General features: G+C 49.7%; 1 protein-coding gene across 2 annotated transcripts in view; it reads right to left on the reverse strand.

Annotated features, from left to right (window-relative positions):
• Positions 1 to 23,766, reverse strand: part of SNX29 (sorting nexin 29) — a gene marked incomplete at its 3' end in the record, with an annotated part of 282,630 nt that overhangs the window by 131,381 nt on the left and 127,483 nt on the right. For both annotated transcript variants that reach the window (XM_084250522.1, XM_084250521.1), the window contains exon 14: positions 9,275 to 9,381. In XM_084250522.1, the coding sequence (XP_084106648.1) occupies positions 9,275 to 9,381 (107 nt within the window). The remainder of the gene's footprint in view (positions 1 to 9,274; positions 9,382 to 23,766) is intronic.

A 23,766-nucleotide genomic window follows, 5' to 3' on the forward strand; every position in this document is an offset into this window, starting at 1 on the left:
TCTTTATGCTGTGGATGGCAGAATCTATTTAGAGCATGCAAGTCTGGGGTTCCTAGGGTGCACCTCAGCCTGCTCACTAATGGTATCGATTGCATTAGCTTGTATTTAAGCAGTCATTCACCTGTTATTCATTTGTAGGTGAATGAATTGCTTTGGGGAAAGTGTCTGCTTATTCCACATACAGAAGGAGCTCAGACGGGTGTTGCAGCAGTTTTCACATAGAAGCATGGACGAAGTGAGCAGAACCTCTGATTACTCAAACCCAACATGACAAACACTGTGTTTTGTGTCAGCCTCTCTGTGGAAGAGACCAGGCAGGTGATGGAAGAGTTTAAAGCCTTGCAATAAAACAAACAAGGACATAAAATGATTTGAAGCAAAGTCCCCAGTCTGACTAGCACATACAAGGGCCATTTCTGAGCTGACAGGACCCCCTCAGGCAGTGCTTTCTATGGGAAGCTTACCAGTGTCATCCTAGGCAAATGCTACAAGCCCTTCAAAGTCAGAAGTGTCCGGGTGTCGTCCCACAGGAGCGACAGGCAGAGCTTTTTTTAAGAAGTCTCTTAGCAACATTGACCTTCTGGCATCTTCCAGCAAAGGGAGGGAAGGCTGGCTGGGAGTTAAAAGGGGATTTGTATCAAGTGACCAAGGGCAGCAAGGGGGTGGGAGGTACGGCAGCCCATGTGTGCCATGCCAGGGACACTCAGAGGAAAAGGCAAAGGAAGCAAAAACTGTCCAATTCAACCTCTTTCAGAAAAATAAATGTTAAATAATCATAGTGCATACAGCTGAAATGACACTCGCTAGTAGGAATGACCACTGGAGACTGCTAATAAAATCTGAAGACCTTCTGCCTCTGCCTCACTCTATCACAGACCAGTCAGTCACCTTCTGACACGTCAAATAGTCAAATCTTCATGCTGTGCTGTTCCTGCAACCTGGATTGCCTTTTCTCTCCTGTTTCACTGGCAAACTCCTATTCTACCTTCAAAACCCAGCTTAGAAATGAATAGTTTTGCAGTATCTCCACTGAGACACCCCAACCCATGCCCCCTCCACTACCAGATCACAGAGTGAGTTCCCCTCTTCCCTGTAGAAACTTCCTTTGGTTCACTGATTACTTGCTGCCACAAATCACTGTTTTATGAAGTGAACCCCTAGGAGACGGTGGGCCCCAGAAGGAAGAGCGGGTGAGGCTGACTGGTCAATGTATCCACTAACCTGGCATTCATGCATTCATGCACATGTGCACATATTTTGTGAGCACTCCGTGGACCTTGGTGTCTGCCTCTGCATCATCCATTTCCCTCTGGCACCAATCTCAGTTCATCTGGGGGTCCACCCCTCTCCCCAGCCTTTATTCTCCACATCTGGTGGGGGCTCTTGCCTCAACCTTAGATCATGAACAAGATCCTGCGCCTGGCTGAAAAGGCAGGGTAAGCCCAGAGTCTTGCTCTTTCCTCCAAGTGTGAACCTGGAAGAAAAACTGTCTGCCTAGAGGTGACCAGGAGGGAAAACCCCACCAAAAGTGATGTCAATGCAGAAACGAAAGCATCAAGGGCTAGAAAGAGAGAAACAGTAGTCTGGTGACATAGCCCACATCACTAGATTTGGCCACACCTGAACCTGGATTTTTCCTTAAATCAAGGAATTCTCCTTCATGGGGGTTAGCTGTGCTCTAGTGTAATGACGAGTAACTGATATCTCAGTGGCCTATTCCTGATCTTGCAAAGATTCCAGCAGCACAGCAGGGCAGCTCCCTTCCCAGCGGTGACTCAGGGATCCAGGCTGGCATCATCTTACCACTAAGCTGCTAAACTGTGAAAACACACAGCTTTCAGGATTGCCATGGCAGAGGACAGGAGAGCAAAGGCAATTAATTCACACCAACTCTTCAATGCTGCAGTCTTGGGGCTGCTCATGACTTAGAGCCCGCTGGTCAGTCACGTAACCACAGGGAGACTGGGAAACAAACCATCCTGTTTGTCCAGTATGAAAGCAATGGGACAGGCTTCATAAACATGCAGCGTAGTCTGGTCACATTCAATTTGGGCCAAATTTTCTGTCACCTACAACCAAAGACTCTTAAATGATAATGGGTACCAGGGGCCAGGGATCAGGTCCACAGATGCTGGGACTACAGCCATGAGCCAGAATCACCAGTGCTGGGACTTAGAGCACAGTGAGGGCATGGGAAAGAAGGGCGGGGCAGGCTAATGAACAGCAGCACCCAGACAGGACCAGGAGAGGGAACACAGGACATGGGGTAGGTAAGGGTGCCCAGTCGTTGGGGGTGCAGGAGGTGACTGGGGAAGGCTCTGAGAAAGAAGGCTCCTGAATCCTCAGGATCAGAACTGATCAGCCAGGGGGACATGGGGGGAGACAAGCAAAAAGAATGGGGTTCCAGGAAGTAAAGCAACCTGGATCTGTAGGTGGGTGCACCTGGAAACGGAAACAAGTTCAGAATGAGGTGAGAAATGTGGCTGACAAAGGAGGAAGAGGCAGAAGCCAAAGGGTCTGGTGGTGACAGGCCACCTCTGATGGCGCTGAGGGTGACCACGGAGAACGGCCATGCAGACCGGCCCAAGCAGCTTTTCATTATTTCATCACACACATTAAACACAACATCTCCCTCCCACCTGTCCATAATCTGCCCCACCCCCAATTTCTGCAGGGTGGGGGGGCCGGTCCAGCAGGTAGACAGCACCCCTTCACCGGGTGACCTGGTCGCTGAGCCCAACCTGGTAGGCATGGCCTCCCCTACCCCTTCCAGACAACTCCTCTGGAGACCCAGCAGTAGCTTCAAGAAGCTACTTCCTGCCACAAGGAGGAAAACAAATATAAAATAGGCCCAAAATAGTGGCTCTGAAAAGCTGCAAGCCAGCTACCATAATTACAAGTATTTTTATCTATCACCCAAAAAGGCGCATTCGATCTTCTTCCAAGTGTTTCTCTGAGGAAGTTCAGGGGCTCACCCGCAAGTGCTCCAGCCTGCAGGGTCAGAGACATGACCAAAACAGGCTTTCCAGAAATAGGACACTGACCCGACACAGGCGGAGCTGCCGCACAGATGCAGGGCCCACAGCCCCCTCATCCACGGAGTTGGCAGCCCCCATGGAAGTGGGAAAAGAGGCGCCAGAGACCCACAGGAAGCAGCAATGGGAAGGTGGGCGAGGACCACACTGGTGAGCCTGGGAGCTGCACCTGCCCGGGACCAGTGTCCCTGCAGCTCCTCCGGCCCCAGAGTGCAACGGGGTGAAAGGCCTGGCCCACTGGAGGCGGAGGGGTGGGGGAGGGGGAAGACCAAGCTATTGGGGCTCTGCCAAAGGGAGCCTTTTTCTGTGCTCCCTGGGTGAGCCACCTGAGCACACGCGACATAATGGGGACAGTGGAGAGCATGGAGACAGCAGAACGGGCCTGCCATCTGAGCGAGGCTTACATCAGGGACAGTGTCTGTCAGCCAGGATTCGTTGCTCTAGCCCTCCTCATCCTGGGGTAATTCCCCTGGGTTTGGCAGGCTAATAGCCCACACGCTCATCTCTGCTTCCATGGCCCTGGCTTCTCTGAGAGTTAAAACTTAAAGCCAACCAGCCAGGCGGCCGGATTCCTGTCTCTGATCAGACACTGAGAAGGCCACGGAGGGTACCAGAAAGAGCAGCATTCGGGCAGCCAGGGTCAAATCCCAGCTCTCCAGCTGCCAGCCCTGTGACCTTGGGCAGCTGACTCACCATCCCTAGGCCTCCGTCTCCTCGTGGAAGGGTGCAGCAGGCATCACGCTGCCCATGGCACTGCACCGAGGAAGAGGCTAAGCCTCCACCTCCACCACCATCAACGTGTGGGGCTGCCTGTCTTTAGACAGATGTCACCAAAAGTCTAACGGTGCAGAGTTGCAAGCTCGTTAACATCCCATCAAAAACCAGTGGTGTTGGGAGAAGTCTCCAGGATCGCAACCCAGTTTCTTCAATGAATAGATTGAGAGTCAGGAAGAAAGTCAGGGAAGGAAGCTAGAGATGGGAGAAGCTGGAGAGTAGAAGACCCTGGGGGTCGGTCATCCACCACAACATGGGGGTGGGTTTGGCTGGAACTGCAGTCAAACTTGTTTGGACTGGAAATTTGACCCCTCGCCTGGGATGGTGTTACAGACATATTGTTAACTTCTAGGTGTTTTATTAGAGATAGATTCCAAATACTTTGGCGTGAAATCAACATTGGGCTTTGGGTTTGCTTCGAAACACTTTGAGAAGCTTCAAAACGCTTTGAGAGCAGATGTATGGATGAGGTGAGCCGGGCTGCGAGCTGACGAGCTGCAGCGAGTGCTCAGCCCAGGAAAGCACATTATTTTCCTCCATCTCCTCTGACATAAATCAGAAGTATCCGTAATAAAAACATATGGTTTGAAAATACTGCTGGAGCCCCCTACGGGGCAGAGCCTTCCCTTCTCCTCCAAAGAGGGGAACTAGTCAGGGAACTAGTTAGCCAAGGCCAGGACCCCCCAGTACTGGTGAAACCGGCAAACCATGGTCACACCCCATTTTCTCCAAAATCCCAAATCACCAAGGGCCAGTGCAGCTGTGCTAGGGACACATCTGTGGTGACATCACGTGGCATCAACGTAGAAAGCCAAGCAGAGGGCAGGAGGGGGAAGCAGAGAGGACCCGCGCTTGGCTGTCCTGCGTGAACCAGAGGCTAAGGTGTTCCCTCAGGCAACTGAGTAAGCCACAGACCCTCAAAGGGGCACACATGCAGTTTGCAGCAACATGGATGGCACTGGAAGGGATCATGCTCAGTGAAATAAGCCAGAAAGAAAAAGAAAAATACCGGATGGTCTCACTCATAGCAGGAGTCTAGAAAACCTAAATAAGGGACCAGGAAAAAGACTAATTAATACAAAGTGAAAATCAAAATCAACAAGCAGCTATAAACCAGAGACACACTACGGGGGGGAGGGGCGGGGAGAAGAAGGATTAGGGTCAAAATAAGGGAGGGGGTGCAACTGTATGGGGAATATAACCAAAATGAAAATGCATACATTGTGCAGAAATAAAAAATGATGTAAGAATTACATAAAATATTAAAAATAATAATAATAAAAGGTACAGGCAACTTTAATGTAAATAAAAAAAAAAAAAGCTCTCCCCCGCCCCACTTTCCTTTCTCCTTTCACCACCTATCTCTTCCCCTCACCCTCTCTATCTTTCCAATCTGAAATTCATCAGAACCAACGACTTCCTTTATGAGGCACTGAATGGTATTGAGGGTTTTGTAAGAGCACTGAAATGCTTAGGAATAAGCATTCTGAAATGCTTAGGAATAAGATGATATGAAACCTTGGGTTTGCTTCAAAATACCATAAGACACAGGGGAGCAGGATGGGACCGAGTAACTCTGTGAAGCCAGGCAGTGGGGACATGGAGGCTCATTATATTCTTCAACTGTATGTTACAGCTTTTCTATAATAAAAAGCTTTTAAGAATTCCCTGGAGGTTTGGCCTTGTTATTCATTCACACTTTAGTGAGAATTACACCTATCCTCTGGAAAAGACAACCCCTACCAGTTTTCACTCATTACCTAACAAGCATTTAAACACCCAGTTTTGTGTGGTGAGCAAACTTTCTTCCCCTTACATGAGGTGAGAGCATGGTCCTCATTCCCTCAGCATCCTGCAAATAAAGCATCTAAAGTACAAAACATTACACTTTCCATTTTGAGCATCAGTTTAATGTGGGTCTCAGTTCAGTGCTCTCTACCCCAAGTTATTTACACAAGACCCTGCATTTTATTTAAAAGTCCATGCTTCTTTTGTATAAAAATGACTCATAGATACATCAAGACTGTTGGAACCCATCGGTGCCAATTTAGGCAGCAAACACTGGCAGCATAACTGCTCCCAAGGTCCTGGCTGCTTCAGGAACTCTTACATTTCATTAAAATGATGATCACATTCATAGTCATCTACAGCATGTGATTATGAATGCATTTTCTGCCAGCTTGATGCTTAAGCCTACTTCTCCATTAATAGTAACTCTGCCATTATAATGAGAATAAATGTTGCTTATATACCCTTTATTTTACCCACAAGTATAAATTCAGGGGCCAACTATACTTCTACAGTAAATGATAAGGATCCTCTAATTTGAAAGGTGAATCAACAGCTAGCGGAGTCCGGCCACAGGGGAGGAAGACCTGCTGGCAGAGAATGGCCTGGCAGGACCAAGGTCATGTCCACAGCAGAGCAGACTTGAGCTGGGGGGTTGCCTATATTCAGGAGCCAAGAGAGTTGTCCAGAGGCTGGACAAAAGAGCTCTGTAAGCAGGGACAAGACACCCGCTGGCCACATAAACACACAAAGCACCACATGAGCTAGGGGACTTTAGAGGAAAGCAATAGAAACAGATTCCACCCTAAGCTTAGCAAAGTCAGAATATCTGGTTCGGAGAAGGGGCTGAACCCAGAACAGCTGCAGCCAGTTCAATACAACCGGGGCATTGCCAGGATCCTGCTTTTGGATCAACAGCCTCCGGAGCATCCCTGCCTCTCTTGAAGAACTCCAGAGCGAAAGGCCCGATGCCCCTCACTCAGACTACACATCAGCTCTGGGCTGGATTCGCTCCCCGACCAAGATGGCAAGCACTGGTGAGAAGTCATTCCCCGGAAGGAGATCAGGACAGCGGGGAGAGAAGGCCCAGAGACATCATTGTTACACTGAATCCTCAAGCAGCCCTCCTAGTCCATACCAGAGGCTGCGTTTTACTGATGGAGAAACTGAGGTGTAGAGCAGCTAGGCAGCCTGCCCAGGGGTGTGTGGCAGTAGTGATGGATCTGAACTCAGTCTGTCAATGTGGGACACCGTGTGCTTGCCAAGCCAGGCTGCAGGAGGCAGAGCAAAGACATGCAGGGTTAAAGTCCACCGACAATTTATATCTATCTTGAAGGCAATTACTGGAAAAGAGTGGAAAAATCTCTGGAGATGAGTCTCAGCCAAAGGAATGATACTTGAAAGCGGTAAAGAAGTAAGAGTGTCAGAACAGATCTTTCTTGGATGTGTCCAACTTTGTTTCTCTTCAAAGCCCTTGGTGAACACAAATCCATTTCTCCTGACATCCAATCTTCAAGAAAAATGGAAGTTCACAGAAGAAATTCTGAGTGGCACCATGAACCATCCCAAAGAAAAGAGGAACTATCTAGAAGCTCCAGCCAATGACTGAGCTGTGTACAACATGGGACCAGGCCTAACTCCACAAGGGAGCCCAACCTATTCACTGCTTGCCAGTCAGTGGTGACTGATTATGCAGAGGTGAGAACATGGTCTCTGCCTTCCAGGGGCTCAGAACATGCACAGACTGTCCCGACCCTGTGGGTTAAGGGCCCTGTTGCCCTCTCCACTTGGGAGAGGGGAACTGATAACCCCCTGAGTGAGGCTGATAACCCCCTGATAACCCCCTGAGTGAGGCTCCATAGGTGGGGAGAGGCCCTGCAGAGATGCCCAGCCTCCTCAGGCTGCAGGCCCTGCCATCCTGCCTTCTAACCTTCTCTAGGCGCCCCCACCTGCCTGCCTTGTCTCCAATGCACTTGAGTGAGAAGGCAAGTTGCTTTCAAGTCACCTCCCTTCTGAGTTCATCAGAAACCAGAAGAGGTCAGAAGAATAGCAGCCGGAATCAGAAATGAGCTGAGGGCCACCTCCTCAAAAACTGCCTCTGAAATGCACCCCCCAGGTCAGGCAAGTCTCCAAGGCAAATGGGGGACATTTTCTCATTCCAAAACTCAAAATTACTCACTGTAGAAGATTTAGAAAGTATTGGAAGTACAGCTGTATAAGTGTGTGTGTATACACACGTATACACACGTATACACACGTATACACACGTATACACACACACGCACAAGACTTATAATAAACCACAAGCGGCCGCCATGGCAGGGACACAGGCCTGCATGGCCCACGTCAGTCACCTCACCAACATGGAGCCTCCCAGCTCTGTGGCATCACTAATGGTTTCTGATAAAAATATTTTATCACATCAAAGAAGTGCCTTTACTGTGCATTTATCAAGAATACTTCTGTCAGGCATCACGGTAATCGACTGTTAGCATGTATGAAGATAAATGCCTGGTTTTTTGCCCTTGATCTATTAACAAACTGACTTGAAATCCCAAACCCTAAACCATCCTTGAAATTATAAACAAACCCTACTCTTTTCTTTTCTTTTCTTTTTTAGTAAAGATTTATTTATTTATTTTTACAAGACCTGGGGTACAGGCCAGATCCATGGGAGGGTGAGAGGATTCACCAGAGACAGAGCGGGGAACAGAACAGGCAGACTGACGAAATACACTGCTGAGGGGAGCAGCAGGCGAGACAGGAGAGGTCTGTCGCACCATGTGGGACCCTCGCCGGCCAGCCAGCCAGGATTAAACCAGTGCTGCAGAGGCTGCAAACAGCTTCACAGCGCTGTGCTCAACTGCCTGTGCCACCGGGGTGGGGGGCACCTACTCTTTTCTTTTACCTTGGAGCAATGCACACTTAAGCCAAGATACAAACATACACAAATACACACAGACATATATACATGGATGCATACATGTATCTGGTATGTAAATTAAACATGTGTGTGTTCAATGCTTTAAGGAAATATAAATAGCAAAGGGCTCTTGCTATTTGAACAGTTTCCTGGAAATCCCCATAAAACCATCTAGGCCAACACCTGCTAGGGCAGTAGTTCTTGTATTATTTGTACAACTCTCTTCCCAGGTCTTCTGTTCTCTTCAGACACGCGGCCTTGTCTGCAACTGGCAATGGACGCCACCCAGGGGACAGTCTGCCTCTCCCTGTGTCCACACCATCAGATCAGCACAAACTTGGATGTGATCTTCTCTCCTTGTCCTGACCTTCTCCAAATCCAGGAGTACATTTGCTTTTCCTTTTTTTGTTGTTTTCGGTCAGACTGAGGACCACCCCCCACCATCCCAGAGTGGTCTCTTCACCCCACTGCCATCTTGATTTCTTATTTTTAACATGACATATTTATGTTTTCTTTCTTATTTCCTTGCCAGAAGGGCCCAAAAGTTTGAATGAAGTGATGTGTTTCAAAGGCCCAGCTCTGACTTTTCTTTATCAAGTGAATGGATGTTACCATCTTATGTTGTATTTGGTTGTGAGGGGGGTGAAGAGTGTCTCGCTGGCTGTTTGCTGACATCTGTCTGCCAGGCTGGCCTGCTTCTGCAGGATGCCCAGGGCAGCAAGGTGGGAAGGCACACAGACTGTGCCAGCCTTACCTCGATGAGCTTTCTCTCATAGGTGCTTGCTAGCTCCTCAGCCACCTCTCCCAGCTTCTGCTCAGTGACTGTGACTTCTCCATCCACATTCCAAAGATTTGGTACAGCTTCAGGAAAAGAAAGACATTCCATGAATATTTGAATAGTAATCAAAGAGTATTCTCCCATTTGGGGGGGGGGACCCACATTCCTTGTTTTCTAAATGACTTCTCCAGAGAGAACACCCTTTTTGGCGGGGCGAGGGGGTGTGATCAAAATGACCGATTTGCAACATTGCAACAGTCCACACAAGTACAACAGAGAGAAGCTGTATTATAAGCTGTATTATAAGCTGTATCTAAAGTGGAAGGACTACCACAGAGATAGAAGCACATGAGCTGGGGGAATAATCCCATCACGACTTCTCAATTCGTGGGAGAACAGACAAGGCTTTGGTCAGACATATACATCTGCACACACATCTTTCATTTTGATCAAATTTCCTTTTCTCCAAGAAAAAAAGGTTTCCAGTGAGGCAATGCCTGCCTCCAGCCCAGTGTGGCAAGGCAGAGGGGGGAGCATACATGTAGAAAGAGTAAGACTTGGCATTGATGAGCCGCACCAGTGTGAAAGCAAGTCAGCTTCAGAGAAAACTCTAAAATCAACTCATAACAATGGCACAAAGACACCCCCGCAGGAGACCAGCCCCTCAGTCAGCAGGCGCGAGCAGCGGACACTGGGTGTTGGGTCTGCTATCTGGTGTGCGTGCATATGAGCTCGCTTGGTAAAGAGTAAACAAAGAAATACCGAGAGTGGGCCAGATAGACCCAGGGAAAGCAGGAGAACAAGAGCAGGAAAGAACTCACCAGCGATGAGGAAAAGACTCAGCAGTGGGTTTTCAGAATAAGATTAGCCACAAGTCTAAAAAAACAAGCATCAGCTCTGCAGACTCCATGTCGTGCGTGTTTTGGGAGATGGACCTCCCGGGTGGCCTGATCAAGCACAATGAGATGTAATGAGGCAAAAGAAGACTCTATGGTCAGACTTCCAGGGACCCGGAAGGGAGAGGCAAGGGAGTCAGAGGGAGAACTCCAAAGTGGGGAAAGGCAGAGCAAAAACGGAAATCCCTGAGTCTGAGCTGACCGATCTCCCCCTTTAGCCCACCGACCTCCACGAACCACAACCACTAGGGTCCTGACTGACAGCACAGAAGATGCTAGAATAAAACCCTGAGTTTGTCCACCCCAGGGCTGACCACAGCTCCGGCCGCTTGAAGTTAACACACTGAGCAAATTAGTTACATTCAAGTCCTCTCAAAATCCCATTAAAGAACCAATTTTTAAAAATCCCAAAGTTACTACCCTTAAGGAAGGATAATAAAGTTACTACCCTTAAGGAAAGGATAATAATAAGAAAAAAAAAAAAAAACAAGCAAAATCATAGAAGCTGAGAAGCAGGCAGGCAACCGGTGAATAACTTGACAGACCTGAGAGTTTTGTGGCTCATCAAGAGGCGGCAAACCCAAAATATAACCTGATTAAATGGGGCAGCTTGGAAAAGGCTGATAAAATGCTAACATAAGACACTTCTAAAAGTGGTAGTGAACATGGAACTAAAAGTTGAAAAAGAAAAGATAAGTTTCTTAAGAGGCAATTAGCAGGCGATTAGGGCTTTCTTCTCTGGAAAAAAGTAAAACAGTAGGTTTGGACTGAGTTGAAGGTGGGGGTATCTTATTGGAAACATAGAAAAAGTCATCCAGGCTGAACATCTGAGGCTCTCCCCTCCTCCCCCAAACCCCGTAACCAGAGCAGGCAGCCACATAGACCTCTAAGGAAGGGAACAGAAAGCCTTTGCCTGGGAATTGACCAAATGAAGAGCAGAAACCTAGAGACCAATGTCAGGGTGGCCAATGCAGGGGCATAGCTAGATGCCCCCCCAGGCCAACAGTAAATGACCACCAACTTCTAATCAGCCCCCCAACCCCACATCTAAGAACACAGCCAGAAGTTGCCTCGTGTTTGAGACAGACACCTAACATGACAGACAAGGAGCAAATAAACAGAGAACCAACCAGCTGTCAGGAAAGAGAGGTTTAGGGAGAACACTTCAGAAGCAAATGACTATTAATGTTCCCAGAGAGAGGGGAGAAGAGGATGTAGTTGAGAAACAAGAATGCAGAGATATTTAAAAAGAAGTAAAAGAAGAATGCAGAGGGAGCAAAACAGAAAAATTCTTTTGGAAAGCAAAATGACAGCAGATGGAACAACTAGGTTTAATGGATGAAAGTAGGGAAATTTCCAGAAAATAAAGGCAAAGGTAAACAAAGAAATTAAGAGTGATCAAATGAGAAGAACTTAAGAAGAGGGGGTGGGGGAGGAGTGGAGAGAACACAGAGAGGAAGAAGTCAAATCTACAATTCAAGAAATACCCCGAACCAACAGGCGCAAGCACTGAGGCAGGAGCAGTCATCAAGCTCCCAGCCCAACGCGTGCAAGACGTCACATCCCTGGAGCCCCACGGTGAAGCCGGGAACATGACAGACAAAGAGGAGAGAGGGCAAGCTTCTGGAGTAGAAGCTGAATTTTTACTGAGGATGGAAAACGAGAAATGCTGTATGATAAACAGCAGTGCTGCAGCCTGGGAAACAATGAAGATATGAAGATACACCTTCAAGATCCTGAGGGAAATGACTTCCGGTCTATAACATCCCAAGTCAAGCCACAGGAGAAGCAGGTAAAGACATTTTCAGGGCCTCCCTAGTGGCGCAGTGGTTGAGCGCTGGGCTGTGAAGCCCTGCAGCGAGGGTTCGATCCCCGGCCGCCAGGCGAGGGTCCCACATGGCACGCAGACCTCTCCTGCCGCCCGCTGCTCCCCTCAGCAGTGTACTTCGTCAGTCTGCCTGTTCTGCTCTCCTCTCTGGCTCTGGTGAATTCTCTCACCCTCCCACGCTTCTGACTGTACCCAGTGCTTGTATAAATAAGTAAATAAATATTTTTTTTAAAAAAAGACATTTTCAGATATGCAATCTCTCAAAATTTTACCTCCTGCCAAAAGAGAAGAAATACAGGAAGAGAACAGAAATTCTAAGAAATAGGGGATCCAGTGCAAACAGTGAGAAAGTACTCAAAATAATTAAAAAAAGGGACACATCTACGTGGTCACCAGAGGTGTCCAGGGAGACACAAAGCAGTCACTCCACACAATGAATCCCCCCAGCATAAAAGCAGTGAGGGACGACCTCACACAGCAGGACGGGCCATGATGGCAAACGAAGGCACCAGACGCAAAAGGCCACGTATTGCGTGACTCCGTTTACACAAAATGTCACGGACAGGTGTTGGCTTCCCAGGGCTGGACGGAAGGAGGGATGGGGAGAGGCTGCTATGGACATAGAGTTTCTTTTGATTTAAAAATGCCCTGGAATTAGAAAGTGATGATGGTTGTACACCCTTGTGAAATACTAAAAACCACTAAACTGTGCATTGAAGAGTGCCCTGTAGGGGACAGGAATTATACCTCCATAGAGGAGGAGCAGCAGCAGGGGAGGAGCAGGGGACGAGGAGGGGTGAGGGGATACAGGCCCAGATCAGTCAGGCTCTAGCCACAGCAGATCAGAGGACTCCAGGAGCTACCACCATGGTTGAAACTGATCCCTAATGTGTTTGAAGTTTGAAGATATTGAGGAGATCGACATAACGGGGGAGGGGGGGCATTTGGAATTGAATTAATGATAAGTACACAGAATGCAACCCCCCCAAAAAATAAAAAACCATAAGTATTGGGCCTCCCCAGTGGTGCAGCAGTGAGCACAGTGCTGAGGAGCTGTCTGCAGCTTCTGCAGTGCGGGTTCAATTCCCAGTCAGCCAGGAAGATTCCCACATGGCGCAGCAGACCTCTCCTGTCGCGCCCGCTGCTCCCCTCAGCAGTGCTTTCGTTCTGTCTGCCTGTTCCGCTCCCCACTATGTCTCTGGTGAATCCTCTCACCCTCCCACGCCTCTGGTCTGGACCACAGATACTGTATATGAAAAATAAATCTTTAAAAAAAAACATAAGTATTAACTCCAAAGTAATTAAAAAGTTGAGCAAGAATCATTATCACATACCCACAGCTGGGCTGTGGACAGACTATTCAGAGTCATAATAATGTAATCATGGGTCGAGGATGAAGCCAAAATGATAAAATGAGTGTGTCAGATTATATGACAGCTGGAGGCCGTGATGGGGTGTGTGTGTGTGTGTGTGTGTGTGTGTGTGTGTGTTTCTCATGACAGTGGAGGGATCAAAGAGAGCTGCTCTTCATCTTCCACATCAATAAACACCACCACTACAATGACGAGACATCTACAAGCAGCAATAAGCACATGTCATTCAGCGAAATCAAGGGAACAATCAGAAGAATCAGTTAAACAGTGTAAAGCAGCTGCTTGTGGGGAGAGGCGATGGGGGAGGGTGGTGGCTGTAAATATCAGATCTTTTAGAATAAGGCTATGTGCAAATTTTCAATTTAACAAAAACTAAATTTAACCAAAAACACCAAAACTGGAAGGAGGCTGCACTTAGACAAGTTAGAGGAGATAGCAGCGCCCACGGAGCCAGCCAGGTGCTGCATCAGGAAGGGGCATGGCCGGCATACCCCTGGGGGTCAGAGCCTTGGCCTGGCATGGGTGGCTCTCCTCCCGGAGGAGGGCCCTGCTGACATCTGCCCCTATTTTCTTTATTTCTTCTTGTATTTTTTGTTGCACCTCTTTAGAAAGCAAGGCCCTGTGTCCTCAGGCACTGGGCCTCCTGTGGGGCTGTCTGAAAGGCACCAGCAAATCAGGGGTCTGGGGGGGGGGGGGGGCGTGGCGGGGGGGGGCAGGGAGCAGATGCCTACACAAGCAGTGACCTTCCCAGCTTAGGGGATGACCTTGAGTGGCTGTGAACACATAGAAACCGCCCATCCACCTTCCACTGTAGCCCGCGGACCTCCTGCTGCCTTGGTTCAGCTTCAACAACCATGTCAGAAACTTCCATCTCAATTATGAAATAACATAATAAAAACCTATGCTGACTATCCGCCTTTCGTGGGTAGGGAGCCTCTAAATTGGCCCCAGTGATTCCTCCCGCCTGCTAGTCACGTTCTTATATAACCCCACCCCTGAAGTGTGAGCTGGGCTTACTGACTCACCTCCAATGAAAAGAACTGACAGAAAGGCCAGATATCATTTCTGAGAGTGTCCTGAAAAGCTTGAGGCCTCTGTCCCGGGTGCCTGTTCACACTCACTCACTCTGAGGCAGGCATCTGAGTGGCCTGGCGGGAAGCAGCCTGGCCAAAGGGGAAGATGCCGACTTTGCTTGCCTCGTACAGAATACCCTTTCAACCCAATCCACCAGATAACATCCATGTACTCTCAGGAAAACCTACACTTTCTTCCCGCACAGGTACCCTGAGAAGTCAGCAGTTTCCTCCTATACTTCCAAAACGGCGTAATTATAGAAGTAAGAAAAACTCAGTAAAAACAATAAGCCTTCCCTTTTCAAATCACATAGTCAGATGCTGAAACTGTGTTTGGGAGGTGAACAAAGGCACTTCCCTTACATCAGACTAGTATTCACATTCCAGACAAGCTGTGGGTTGGTTCACACCACCAGCAGGTCATTGAAACTTCGAGAACACGACACAGGTTTTCACCTCCCTGCAGCCTGCCGCGTCTGTTCAGGGAGTCTGTGATAAGTCATCTGAAATAAGCAGACACTGTGCTAGTCTCACTGGCAGGCACCAGAGAGCACATGCAGTTTTCTGCCTAAATTATTTTAAGCAAAACTTCAAATACGATGGAGGGCAGCATGGCAAACAGTATGAGCAGGTTACTGCTTTGCTTCGATTTGAACAAGCTTAGCATGACCCCAGATGCAAACAGTGTGAGATGCTGACAGCCAGAGAAGATGAAGCATCATTTCAAAAGCAGAGAGGGCTTCCTGGAACATTCTGATGGACAAAAGGAGGGGCGCCAGGTCCGAAACAGCAGGACAGATTCCCAGATGGGAAAACCAGGACACCTCAAGTTTCAAAAAAGAAAGGCTCCTCCTGGGAGGTGACAGTGATTTCTATCAGACAACAGGTACCCACATAATTCCAGCAAATTCTTCATGATAACAGCGCCCACCATTTTCAGGTACCCGCTGTGGTGAGGAGAAAGCAAGAACCAACAGTGAGGGCTCTGTGACGAGACAGCTTCCAGGTTCAAGGTCTGGCTCCATCACACAGGGAGTGACCTTGGGCGAGTCTCACCTTTATTCATTTGACAACTAGTTACTCATGATTCTTCACGTGCCAGGCACTAGACACAGAGATACATGGATGGGTGACGAGGTGTGTCTGGGGTGAAGGCCAATATGAAGCTTACATTCTAGCAGTTGGTGCAGAAAATAAAGAAGTATGCTTGGGCCAGTCAGGCCATGAGAAGCACTGGTTGGGGGAGGGGGGGCAGAAAAGAGGAGCTAATGGGAGTTTGGTTTTCAAACAAGTTGCGTTTGACACAACCATTATAGCATCTGAGGAGAAATGCCACAAACACAGGGGCATAGGAGTCTGGAGCCTAGGGGGAAGGTCTGGATTTGGAGATAGAAAAGTAGACTCAAAAGCATAAAGGTGATAAAAAGCAAAGGTCTAGGTAAGAATCCCCTACCTGATAAGACTCAGTTTCCTCCGGTTGTAAAATAATCATTGACAGTCTCCACTCTGCCCATGTGGTACCAATATCCACCCTGGCAGACTCCCAAGACCACAAGCTAAGACTCCAAAGGAAACCCACTTCCCTACATGAGTAAAATAAACACACACACACACACACACACACACACACACTTACGTTTTTGGTTGTTTCATGCTGTTAGAATACTATCAATTTCCAACTCTCCAGAAAGTTTAAACCAAATTCTCGAAAAAGTTGATAGAAATCCACCCACCTCACAGATGGATGATTCTCTGGTAAAAGCTGGGGATTCATGTCATAGTCAAGTGAAGAAAAGCGCTACTCCAAGACTGTCCTGGTGTGTGATACTCACACCAACAAAACCCGCCTGAAGAGCGTGACTTGTCTGGCGGCTCAGGAACCAGAGCAGGAGCCAAGGGGCGAGACGAGGACTCCCGCCAGGGGTGCGGACACACTCACGGCCCCTCCTCACACCCTGGTCTGTCCCAAGCTACAGTGCGATCCTACGCATGTTCTTCCCTTTTTCAGAGCCTCAGTTTCCTCATCTGTATGCAGGTGAGGCGGCCTCTTGTGACGCATAAACAAGAGGAGAAGATAAACTACTCTGTTCTCACTCTAAACACTGAGACACTGTACTTTTTTTAAAGGTGAATGCAAAGGAAGTGACACTTTTCTCAAATCGGAAAGCCTCTTCATTAGAACATTTCTCCTCCTCCTGTAGGTCTTTCCAAAGAAATCTGCTCTCCTGTTGAGATGCCCCCTCTCTCTTCCCAGAGGTCTTCTAAACACCCAGCGCCTGCATAGGACAGCTGGGGGTGGCTGCACCTTCGCCACCACACCCGCACCTGCTTCTGGGACGGGCCCAGCACAGGCTCTGACAGAACCTGAGGTGAGTGTCCCCCAGTGCAGAGCAGCCTGATGGGAGTCCCGCTTCTGCTGGGATAAGGTGGGAGGCAGGCATGCCAAACAGTGACTTCTTGCCCTGCTCCGAGAGGCGCAAAGGCATTTGTCAGACATACACACACACACCCCCCAAGGCCACAAAGGGTCAGCCTGTCAGCGATGGACACATGACACAGATGAACGGCTCCAAGAGTTATTTTAAAAACTGTTCCTTCCAAAACGCGGATGGGTCGAGGTCCAAGAACTAAACTAGTGACAGAAATGTAAGCTGAGCTTCTGTTTGGGTGAGAAGGTGGCAAGGACAAAGGGCACACCATGCTGTTAGCCTTGGTCACCCGGGTGTGGAGAGCGCAGGTAACAATCAGTGCCCTCATTCTAGATATGAATCATTTTATTCGGAGCAGTAAGCACGTGTGACTTAAGCACTTCATTCTTAGAGCATTAGAGCTACACAGTAAGAGGCAGAAACAGCTCATCTGTAAGCCCCGGGGTGATGGGAATCAAAGCCCTCCTTGGGAAATCACGGTGCAACCTGCCCTTCAAAGAGACTCCTGGAGTGTCAAAAGCCCGCACAGGGGATGTCTCTGCACCGCCTCCACCCTAGGCTTCTGGGTCACGCCACAGGCGGCGAGACATAGTGCAATTTTAGGGGAGGTGTCAGTGGAATGAGAGGGACACAACGCAAAAGGCACTGAAGCTGGAGTCAGGCGGGTCTGGGTTCTAGTCCCAGCTCAGCCACTTTCTACAGGCGCTCGCTGCTCTGACTCCAGACTTGTGTTGGAAGACGGGACAATCGTGCCATCTTGCAGGGAGCCACTGGAGGACTCACCCGGGAACTAGATGGTGTCACTAGAGGGGCCTGGTGCAGAGAGCGTGTTCTGCACCTGATCACGGTGTTGGTAGTTGTTGGGTGATCGACACAACACCGGATCACGACCTTGTCTGTGTGCCTCACCAGAAGCGCCTGAAAGACAAATCTTGTTTCTCTGAACTGACAGAATGTCCAGAATCAGAGGGAACATCAATGAGAGCCCTGATGCCTCCTGACTGACCACACCTCTTAGCATCTGAAGTCTCAACGTATCAAGAAGCTCACTCAGCAAATGGGCACTCTGACCGAGACGCCATGGAGGGGCCACGTTCAGCGTGGCCTTGCTGCTGTCTGTGGCTTCTCCTTTTTTAAGAGTTCATTTGCTCAAATTATCTAAGTAACACCTGTTCCCTGCTGGGGAAACCGCAGCCAGGAAGCATGTGATCATCGGTGTCTATTCTCCCCAAGGTGTGCACACACATGCACATGGCCCAGCCACGGCTCAGGCCTTGGCCAATGTCCAAAAAGAGCAGATCCAAGAGCAACAGTTAGTACTTGGTTTCTGCTTGCTGAGTGCCAGCCCCGGGAGCACTTGAACGGCCCAGGGTATTTCATCCTCCTTCCCCCTCTGACATGAGGGAGCTGAGTCTACAGTCTTACCCCGACCTCATCTTAACCAGTGCATTGCAATGCTCCAGCCCCTCCCTTTGATCAATCTGGCCTGGAAAAGACAGATGGGAATCCCAACTCCAGAGGGAAGCTTCAGCAAGCTCAGACAGATTGGGTTTGCTAGTCCCCAGGGTGTTGGTTTCCCCCGTGCAGCACCAGATAAAACACCGAGAATCTGCAAAACTTGGTATTCTCGATGTGATCACATATTTTCTACTTCCCACTGCATTATAAATTCAAAAGCAATACATGAGCATACGTTTATTTTTTTTTAATTTTCAACCCAAGAGAACTGAAAATATATGTCCATACAAAAACTTGTGCTCAAACGTTCACAGTAGCCTTAATCCTTATAGCCAAAAATGAGAGACAGCCCAAATGTCTGTCAAGTGACACACAGCCACCCCACCCGGGCAGCCTGCGGAGAAAGCCCTGCCACGCCAGCAGGACAAAGACACCACACAGAAACCATGGGCCTCGAGCCACAGGGGACTGGCCAGCTGCAGGCCAAGGGCTCACAGGCCTGATGTGAGGGATACAGGACCAGCAGTCAGGTGACACCAACCAGTACCCCAGCTGTAAGCTGGCAGCCCCCATACCTGAAGCCCAACCTGCAAAGCCAGCTGACAGTTGTGCAAAAACTAAGGAAGAGGGTTCTATCCCAAGAAGTGTGTGAAAACAAAGACCTTCACACTCTGAGGGCTGAAGACTTAAAAACTGTCTCTGCTGACATTCGGGAGACAGTGTCACGGCTGCTGTGCAGACGCCCCGCATACAGGCAGGAAGAGAAAATTCATCATCCCCAAAACTCAAGGCCACAGCAGAGTCTAGTGATTCAAGGGGTGAGAGGAGATTGCTTTGGAAAAGAAATCATGTTGGAAGCTCACATCTCTTATGAGTTCTAGAGAATGCCATGGAGCCAGGTCACAGTGGAAAGAAAGGAGGTCATGGAGCAGCTCCCCGGGGTGGCTGCCTCCTGAGTGGCCAGAAGAATGAGGAGAAGGGGAGGCATGGAGACCCAGTGGCTGCACTGGGGGTGGGGGCAGAGGCAAGGCTGATGGCCTGGGGGGTTCTGAGTGTGGTCACCCCAACAAGGAGGTCCATTAAGTGGGCAAGACTCTGAGGGCAGACCATGGGTCACCACCATGAGACTCACTTAGAGAAGGAAGCAGGGAGTGAGGAGATGTTACATGCAAACTCACAGCTCCCATTCCTATTCCAACCTATTCCATTGGGTTGAGGCGAGAGCTAGGAATCTGCATTTTAATAAACACCCAGCTGACCCCAAGGCGCCTTCGAAGTCCAAGAACCAGTGTGCTAAGCAATGAGATGTCCTCAGACAGACACTAGGGAAGGGACCACCTCACCCCAGGGCTCTCCTCCGGGACCTCCAGGGCAGCGGGTCCCCCTCCTTGGTCCTCCATGGCTCCCCAGGCATGGTGCCCTCAGCCACTGCTCTGAGGGAGGCCGCTGGGGCAGGGGCAGGCAGAGATGCCCTGGGCACTCCCACACCCACACCATTAGGGCTGGTTCCAGCTGAAGTGGGGGGAGCAGAAAGAGGGTGCACATCACCTCAGCTTGCAACCCACAAACCCAACTGAGCCCCCACCACCACCTCCTCTCAAGGATGGGCAGGAGGAGCAGGTGTCCCTGCCGTGACCCGAAGGGTTCTCCTGGAAACCCGGAAGCGGAGCAAGGAAGAGACCGCAGTGTACTTGGAACAACACGGTAATACATGACAAGCCAGAGGCTATTTCCAAGAGCCCACAGGGATGTTCCACAGTCCTGCAACTTCCCAGAAAACCTTAGTTACATCTAAGAACCCAAAGCAAAGAGAATGTGAAGAAGGCAGGAGCAGGCAGGGGCTGGGGAAGGAATCAGAATGTTCCAAGCCCAAGGGCTGAATCCACCTGCTGACAGCAAGTCTCCTGTCTGCTCACCAGGGTCGCTTTGTCTGTGATATCACAGTCAGATGATATGGGACAGATGTCCCCCCTAGAGAGGTTCAAGGAAATTTCCCAATGGAGGCTGGAAGTCCTCAAGGGTGTCTGAGTGTGTTAGATAAAAAACAGCCACTCTCTCCACACCTGGCACGTCAGAGGAGGCCCCAGATGTGGGAAGGAACTCTCAGACCTTCACAAGCCCCACACAGCGTGGGTCGCTAGAAGCACGCCTTCCTCTCAGCTAAGAAGGTGACAAGACAGAGAAATTGTGAAAGAATCAGATATATACACATAGTGTTCTGCGACCCCAGCACACAACACAGAGCTCCCAAGTCCCTTGCCATTTCCGGAGTGATGGAAAGCATCTTTTGTTGTAGTGAGGTGACTCTCAGCGGGCTTCTGGATGGGGCTAGTCTCCAGAAAGACCAAGCTGCGATCAGAAGTTTGGGCTTTTCAACCACATCCTCAGGGTCACGAGTGTTAATGACCCATCATGCCACATAATGGAACCTCCAAAAACTCCCTCAGCCTCGGGGTCCAAAGAGCTTCTGGGCTGGTGAACACATCCATGTGTCAGGGTGGTACACCCCAACTCCACGGGAACACAATGTACTTGGACCACATTCCCACTTCACACAGAAAATGTCACCTCCTCACAGCAGCTCAACAGACCTTGCAGGATCTGACCCACCAAACACTTCTGTGACTTGACTTCCTACTGTCCCCCTTATAGCCTTCTTGATGCTCCTGGGGACCCCATGCACACACACTCCCACCCCAGGCCATTACCAGGCTGCCCTCTCTGTCTGGAACATTCTCTGTGTGAGGACCACCCCTCAGTCCTTCAAGTCTGTACTCAAACATAACCTTAGAAAAAGTACCCACACTCTGCTCTGGCCTTACTTTTCTTCCACAGCAATTATCACCTTCCATCATACAACCGATTATTGATCACAATGGCTGATGATCATCTCTCTCCCCCTAGCTAGACCGTAACTCCATGGGGCAGGAATCTGTGTGTGTTCTGCTCACTGTTTGCCCAAATGCCCCAGAGAGTACCTTGCCCAGAAGAGGCACTTAATAAATATGGGTTAAAATAAGAAATGAATGAACAGACAACTACACAGAGGTGAATGTTATCAATGGGTTATGGCCCACATGGCTGCGTCCCTCCATCTCTCTCTCCAGTTCTGCTGGCACATGGAAAGGTCAGAGGTCATCTACTGAAGGAACAAATGACAATTCCCTTGGGATCACCAGCCTCACAAAGATGACCCAGAGACCTAAATACCACCAGCTTCTCCAATTGAGCCTGAAAATGCCTCATACCCACATGATGTGAATCATACCCCCTCCAGGCTGGCAGTCCAGACCATGAAAAAGATGGGGAAAGGAGGAAAATGTGCTAAGCTGCTGCTAAAGTGGATCTGATGAGCCATTAGACAGCTGGAGGAGGCAGCTGCTCCCTCGCGGCAGGCCCTGCGCCACTTGGAGAGCCAACCGGTGCCCACCCAGGGCTTGGGTGGCGGGGTGCCCAGAGGCCCTCAAATGGCTGCTGTTGCCTTTGGGGTGTGAGCCAGAGAAGGGGAGCTTTCCTGGTGACACGAAAGCGGGACTGCCAGCACCAGAGGAGGCCATGCCAAGGCAGGAGTCAGAAGGTCGCCTTTGGGGACAGAGTGAGAAACAGGCGGGGCCAGAAGGGAGTCCACACTCCCTGAGAGCAGATCATTACAGCCCGGGCTGCTTGTGGGGTGTCCACTGTTTCCGTGCGCGTTTAGGGAGCACGTACTGCGGCCCACCAAGGCACAGCACCTCAGTCATCTGCTCTCTGGTCCCAGGAGGATATCCAGTCCCAAGACAGGAAAACCAAGTTCCCCAGAGGCCAGGAAGCCAGCAGGTGATGACGCAAAGATAGGTCACTTTTCGCCCAAGGCCAGGAAACCAGTAAGTGGCAGAGTTAGGTCAGAGTGTCTGTATGTGTGTGTCTGTGTCTGTTGGGGGCGGGGGGGGGGTTGACTACTTGACAATCAGTGGTTGGGTCTCATTCATAGAGACTGCAATGGACAGGGAAACAGGTAGCTTGTGTGGTAACCTTTCATGCTCATTCCATTCTCTGGATGGCCACACATGGACACAGACACAGACAAAGACACACATACACACGTCACAGGATTTGGCAGAGAACAGAAGAGACAAAGTTCCTGACGGCAAAGAGCTTACATTCTAGTGGGCGAGTCAGACAAGCAAGCAAAGAGTTCTTATGTAAGTAGTGCCAAGAGTCACCCAGAAAAAGAAGATCGTGTCAGGGGTACAACTCCAGACAGGATGACCTCTTGATAAAGTGATATGAAAGCAGAGACCTAAGAAAGAGGGGAAGAATACCATGCAGAGATCTGGAGGTAGAACCTTCTAGGCCTCTGAGGCTGTGGAACGTACGTAGGGCCCTGAGACTGACAAAGAGGAGGGTATGGGAGTGTCTGGGGCTGGAAGAGACAGGAAACAAAAAAATGAGGCCAGGGTCAGACTGTGGGGGCTCTGAGAGCTGTGCTGGGGGCCGGGCCCCCAGGAGGAAGCGCAGCCTGGGAGACTGGAGTCTAAGAGGACCAGTGAGGGCGACCTCTGAGCCAGTGGGCAGAGCTCATAGACAGCTCAGTGGTAGAAGGTGGAGTTTTCCAGACCCCACCCTCTGAGCAGGGGCTGACGGGAAAAGGGACAGAGCTGGCACTTTGAGAGTTGAACCCCTGAGGTGTCCTGGTGAGGAGGGGTTTGTATGGATGAGCCACCGGCTTGCCACATGCAGCTTCAGCTTGGACCTCAGTCTCTGTCCAGCAGACACACCTGGGGTAGCACAGACACATCTGGTCACATGCCAGCCTGTGAATCCTCTCTCTCTCCCTTTTTTTTCACTCGCTGTGTAGATTGTTTCCTCACTGTAAACAACTGTTATTGTTTCTCACTGTGTGCCTGCCTTTGGGTGGTGTCCTGTAGTTATAAGGATGCAGGGGAGGACCCACCAACCCAGTTAACCCAGTTCCCCTAGGCTTGCCCTGTTTCAAGAGGTCGGAGAGTCTACTGGCTTGTTTTCAAAGCACCACCTGGTGGCAGAGAAGACTCAACAGGCGGGTGACTGCATTCACAATGGAAACAGGGATAGCCGTGACCATCTGAGCAGAGGACCGCGATGACTGGCACTGGGGAGGCAAGAAGGCTGCAGTGGAGGGAGAGGAGTGGGGCATATTCTTGTTGCCATGGTAACTGCAGGCTGGGAAACAGCACTTAGTGGCCTATCTACCTTTCTTGGGGAAGAAAATTAGATTAATTGTCGCTCTTGCATGCTGCCGGACTGGGACGGGAAGCGCGTGTGGCTGCGTCACAGCTGGCTCCCTTTTCTAAGGCACACTCCAGTAACACCTCCTGAGCTTCCACAAAAGGAACCCAATCGGAAGAAAAGCAAACCTCATCTGGAGTCACTTGGAAGTGGGACTTTTCAAC

This window comes from Talpa europaea (assembly GCF_964194135.1).
Source record: "Talpa europaea genome assembly, chromosome: 12".
Lineage (NCBI taxonomy): Eukaryota > Metazoa > Chordata > Mammalia > Eulipotyphla > Talpidae > Talpa > Talpa europaea.